Genomic DNA, 6,388 nt, shown 5'->3' with positions numbered 1-6,388 from the left:
CAAAAAAATTTAAAAAAAATTTTCTGCATTTTGGTTAAAATGAACAACTACAATGTCCTCGACTTACATGATGAAGTCCTTAAAACCTTCCCCCCCAAAAAAATTAAAAAAAAATTTTCTGCATTTTGGTTAAAATGAACAACTACAATGTCCTCGACTTACATGATGAAGTCCTTAAAACCTTCCCCCCCAAAAAAATTAAAAAAATTTTCTGCATTTTGGTTAAAATGAACAACTACAATGTCCTCGACTTACATGATGAAGTCCTTAAAACCTTCCCCCCCAAAAAAATTAAAAAAAATTTTCTGCATTTTGGTTAAAATGAACAACTACAATGTCCTCGACTTACATGATGAAGTCCTTAAAACCTTCCCCCCCAAAAAAATTAAAAAAAAATTTTCTGCATTTTGGTTAAAATGAACAACTACAATGTTCTCGACTTACATGATGAAGTCCTTAAAACCTTCCCCCAAAAATCAAAAATTATTTTCTGCATTTTGATTAAAATGAACAACGCGAATGTCCTCGACATTCATGATGAAGTCCTTAAAACCTTCCCCCCCAAAAAATTAAAAAAATTTTCTGCATTTGGTTAAAATGAACAACACTACAATGTCCTCGACTTACATGATGAAGTCCTTAAAACCTTCCCCCCCAAAAAATTAAAAAAAATTTTCTGCATTTTGATTAAAATGAACAACGCGAATGTCCTCGACATCATGATGAGGTCCATTAAAACCTTCAAGGCAAAAATCTCACGTATTAAGAATATCCTTGATGAAAACGACAGCGAGAATATTAACAATGATGAACTCCCAATTATTCGCGATAAAGAAATTCATTCATCCTATGTTTTTCTCTTTAAAATTAAATGCATATATCATTATCGACCATGAATCAAAATTAAAGCTATTATCATATTTGACTTTGACAGAATGTGCAATCACAGATTGCACGACTTTGAATAGAGTGTGCAATTAACAGATTTTTGAAAAACCACTTTGATAGTTGAAACCACATTAGCACAATCATTAACACAATTTACCACCAATTGACGCACGACCTTGAATAGAGTGTGCAATTAACAGATTTTGAACAACACTTTGATAGTTGAAACCACATTAGCACAACCATTAACACAATTTACCACCAATTGACAGCGCAATCAGAAGAATTTGCGTAAAAATATTAACTATTTACTTGAGTTTTTCGTAAAGATAGAATTTATTTTCGGTATGCCTCTTTCCTAAACTTTTTTATTATTCAAAAATAATTTTTTAAATAGATAACCGAAGGAGGAAAAACGAAGCTGAAGAAAAACGGTCAGCTTAATAAGGTAATTAATTAAATCTTTTTTGTGTGTCGCTTTTTTGTGTGTCGCTTTCTTGCCTGCCGCATTTCCGCCTGCCCCGCATCTCCCCCTGCCCCATTTCCGCCAGTAAAAAACAAAAAAAGAAAAAAGGAAATTACAAAGGAAAAATGAAAAAATTAAATATAAAAAAAATAAACTACAAAAAATGAAAAAAAAAGTGTGCAATGACAATAAACAAGGCCCAGGGACAGTCATTAAAGGTAGTTGGGTTATTTTTAGAGAGTGAGTGCTTTTCACATGGACAGCTGTATGTGGGATGCTCGAGGGTAGGCAGAAGAGAAAATTTATTCATATATGCCAAGGAAGGACGGACGACAAACATCGTTTATCAACAGGCGATAGAATAGGGTTACATTAAACCAGCAGTAGTTTTATACATCTACATAAACTTATAGTTGTTTGATGAAACAGGCCCTCCGCAGGAGCTAGGTCGCGGTGAGCGAAGCGAGCTGCCGAGCTAGTATGCTATAAGGAGAGAACCGTTATTTGTTAATGTAGTTTTGTCTATCTGTAATGAAAAGTTTGTATTTCTTAGGCCTCATGTTCAGAGAATGGATGAGAAGATCCATGTCAAAACGAAATCAAGATTCAGGGCTACCTCTTCAACAGGTATCGATAACCCGTGCTTTGTCTCGGCTTGCATGCCCTCTAAAGTCTTCCGCAGCATTAGTGTCTGGATGTATGCCTTCACCCTGTCCTCCACGCCAAGCACCGCCAGATGGTTTTTGAAAAATTTTGACACTATTCCGTTCCAGGTTATAACGACAAGGACGATCTTCACCTTCGCCCGGTGGATCGGCCCTATTTGATTTGCCAGCAAGTCGTATTTGTGGAACTTTTTCATTTCGACATTCTTGAGACAATTTTGTGAAGTGATCCCTACCTCAATAAGTGTAATTGTGTTGCTCGATTTGTCGTGAACAAATATTTCAGGCTTGTTATTTGGGATAACATTATCAGTCGGAAAGTTTGTGTCAACTTGAATTTCCACAAATTCATTGCTGGTAACAAATTGGACTGAATGGGTTTTTAATTTTTTTGACTTTTTAATTTCATATTGGCGGCATAGATTCAAATGCAAGCATTTGTTCAGTAGATTAGCCATCCGCAAGCGCCATTAACGTCAACTTTAGTATTTTTTAGCAATTGAAACAAAATAGAATGCAAGGGCTTTTTTTAATTTTTTCAGAAGTATTCATATTGTCAATTCATTTACATGTTCATTGTATTTGCGAGATAAGAATTCTGCAATAGTGGCCATACCTGTTTTCTTTTAATTAATGACTAGGGCAATTTAAGTTAAAAAAGTTAAAATATATGAAAATGTGTATTTTGGCTTAAAAGTAAAAATAAAGTATTTTTTAAATGAAATAGTTACTTATTAAAGAAAAAAATAAAGTTAAAAAGTTAAAAAAAAATTTTTTATAAAGTTAAAAATTTTAACTTTATTTAAAATAGCGCGTGGGTGTTTAGTATGCCAAGAACTGCAAAAACAATGTATTTTAAGGCAAAAAAAATTGTTATTGAATATCCGCTGGAGTTTTTATTACGAGAGAATGGCGAGTTGCAATGTCAACTTTGCTTATGCACAGTCAGGTGTGAGAAAAAGCATTTTGTGAATTCTCACCGAGAATTGAAGAAGCACTCAAATTTATTAAGTTTTTACAAATTAATATAATTTTTAGAGAATAATTTCTATCAGCCTTGTTTGGACGAGTTACCCAATGATGACTGGTCAATGCAAGTCACTAAAGCATTTATTCAATGCGATATACCCTTGCATAAATTGACTATGCCTCCTCTAAAGAATTTATTCAAGAATACTTCTTTGCCTCTTCCTTCCCAATACAAAGCAAGAATGTGCGTTAAACAATTGAAAACTGAATATATTGTATTATTTCAAGAAAAGTTTAGGTTTATGAATATATAATTTTTTAGAAATCAACTTGTATTCGCCATAAGTGACGAGGTCACTATTCGTAGTCAAAAATTTGTTGCAGTTTTAATGGAGATACTTAAAAATCCCGATAAAACTTATTTGATTTCTTTCGTAAAAATTGATAAAACTTCTACCAAAGAAACAATTATTCAAATTGTTGACGATACGATTAAATGCGTTTTAATTGAAAGACAAAATTTCCTTCTCCTAATAACAGATTCCGCTAAATATATGCTAGCAGGTTTTAATTTAACATATAATTATAGCTGGAAAAGTTCTTAAGCTTTTATATCCAAGGTTATTTCACGTAACTTGTGTTGCTCATCTGATGCATAATTGTTCAATGAAAATCAGGACTATTTATCCTGAAATTGATTCTCTTATTGCATCAATTCAAGCGGCAATAACAAAAAATAACAAGAGAAAACGACTATTTAATGAAATTGGAATTCCACCTCATGTAGTTTTAACTAGATGGGGTACTTGGCTAACTGCTGCATTTTATTATGCAAAAAATTTAATACATGTGATAAACATTTTCAAAACAATTCCTGATGATGGAATCATTGTTCAGGCTGCAAAAAATAGCCTAAGAGATGAATCTCTAGTAAAAAGCTTAAGTTCTATTGTTAGAAATTATTCGACAATTCCAGGTAAAACTAGTTTAATAATAGCAGAATTATTGTGCAAATTTGAAAGTTCTCACTCCTCAATAGAGTTAGCTTACAATGAGCTAAAGAATTTAAAATTTGACGACGAATCAGATATAATTGAAAAATATTTGAATGAACGATTACAAAAAAATGATTTATGTCAAATTATAAGAATGACAAATTCATCAATTTCTCCTGAAGAATATTGTATGCTTTTAAAGTGTCAGCCTTCATCCTCTTCCATAGAACGATGCTTCTCTCAAATTAAAAACTTTATGAGGGATAACAGAAATTTTAATATTGAAAATATAGAGAATTATGTTTTGTATAATAAATGATTCTTAAGTTAAAATTTGTTAGGTTAAAATTTTTGTTTTATAGGTTAAAATTTGGTTATTTTTAGGTTAAAAAGTTAAAATTTTTAGGTTAAAAAATCGAAGTTTTTAGGTTAAAAAAAAATTGCCCTATTAATGACCCACAAAATCCCCGATCTTCTGAGACAGTATTTTGCCTTATGTTTTAAATCACTATAAAACTTAAGGAACATTTTCTCCGCTTTATTACTAACTGACTCCAGGCCTCTCTGACTTCCTTTCTAGGAAAATGAAATCTTTGTTTGCCGGTTTCAACTGGATATGACTGTTTATAAAAATTGATCGGATATTTCTACCAATTGCTTAAACTTTCTGGGCTCAATATCAATCAGTCCAATGTAATAGTTATAAAAAGAGTGTGTTTCTTTGTGGCCTTAACAAGTTTACTGAGTTTTATTCAGTTTTGATCAAGTTTTTAATCCACTTCGACGCTCTTTAATAGATTTTCTCCATAAATATATTTTTAAAACGTTGCTATTCGAAAACCCCCAGATATCGATATCCATCTGATCGAGTAAATTGGAAGATTTTTCGGCCAAAAACTGAGACTGGGCAGTCTCATTCCGTTGAGAATCGTGATTGAAAGCTATTTTGTCCGACTCGAAGAAACATTTGTGGCAGGCCCAGAGCCACCCTACCTATCGCATTAAACGAGGATTTAGAAAGAATAAACAAAAACTAATTTTATGTGGCTTCCCTAAAATTTTCTGTGATTTTCATAGGGGAGACGAGTCACACAAAATAAATATTAAAGAACGAAATTTTCCAAATCTATAGTTTAATTTAACACAGATATTGTATGACTTGAGCAAGGCGTTACGCATGTGCAACTGGTTTACATTTTTTGATCATGTAAACGTAAAAATAAAATACTTTGATTATCACAAATATTATTTTTACGTACCAATTATAAATTTCAACTGTGCCTTATATTGATTTAAATTAGTTTTTTATTCATGTACTTAATTAAATGAATGAATGTTTTTTAACGCGAAACCGAGAGCATGAAAACAAGTTATTTCATTAATTAAACTGTCTTGTTGTGCGACTTAACATAGCTTCTTTACATTGCTGACCGTTTCCAAAAACCCCGAATTATCTATCATTGATAAAAGTCTTTATTCTCTAATCAATAAAAGCGCAGATCGTTTCGGTCGAGTTTGCTTCCGAGTATCCACTCTACGCTTGAAGGCTAGCTTAAAACCATATGTTCTTGTTTTCACAAAAATGTCAATAATCCGTTGCTTCTTGTCGGAGAACATCTAACTTTTACACCTATATAAAAGTCCTCGTTCGATCACACTCTTGTAGATATAAACAAGCTATCGATATTTAAGTTGAAGTGAATCAAACTCTCAAAAAAATGACCATTGATTTTAATCAATGATTTAATCACTAATTTTGATATCCCTGAAAATTCGTCGAATCTTTAAAGTGGTTTAATCAGCGAATTGCCCCTGAGGATGAGGGACCAATCATTAATCAATTTCGTTACTACGATGACGTTATCAGAAAAAAAATTTGATAGATATACAACTCGATAGATACGTATATTCCACTAACACTCCTTTTGCTGCAGTATAACATCTCGAATTTGTTTATTTTGTCCAAGTGCTTCTTCCTGGCTGTCGTTTACTTTTTCGTCATCAAATCGATGGTCCATTCGAGTGTACGACCAACAACATGAGAACTGTCGACAAAGACTCGACAAAACAGTGTCTATGATGCTGGATGAGTGGAGTAAAATTCATAATAAACCTGTTATTTGTGTTTCGGTTGTAAGATCGGATGAAGAAAGCTATCTAATTGACATTGTGGACACCTCTGGAGACAGAAACATTGCACAGTATCTTCAATCTGTTGCATTAGATTCTGCAAAGTGCCGAGCAACGGTTTGGATTTAAAATCGTGGGTCTTGTGACGGACAATGCTGCCAACATGCCTAAATAATGCAAGATGACAGTGAAATTATTACACATGGTTGCTAGGCACATTATCTCAACTTTCTCGCAAAATATGTAGAAGTAGCTGACGTTAAAGAATCCATTGT

General features: G+C 32.7%; 1 protein-coding gene across 1 annotated transcript; it reads right to left on the bottom strand.

The window, feature by feature from the left end:
* Positions 1-1,916: 1,916 nt before the first annotated feature.
* LOC115227874 lies at positions 1,917-2,477 on the bottom strand. The gene has a single exon (XM_029798584.1). It carries the CDS (start codon positions 2,475-2,477, stop codon positions 1,917-1,919), a length of 561 nt encoding a protein of 186 aa, XP_029654444.1.
* Between the last annotated feature and the right edge of the window lie 3,911 nt (positions 2,478-6,388).

The sequence above is a fragment of the Octopus sinensis genome, unplaced genomic scaffold (assembly GCF_006345805.1).
Source record: "Octopus sinensis unplaced genomic scaffold, ASM634580v1 Contig08463, whole genome shotgun sequence".
NCBI classification, from domain to species: Eukaryota; Metazoa; Mollusca; class Cephalopoda; order Octopoda; family Octopodidae; genus Octopus; species Octopus sinensis.
Note: the sequence above shows the minus strand (reverse complement) of the source record. Positions and strands in the feature narration are given on the sequence as shown.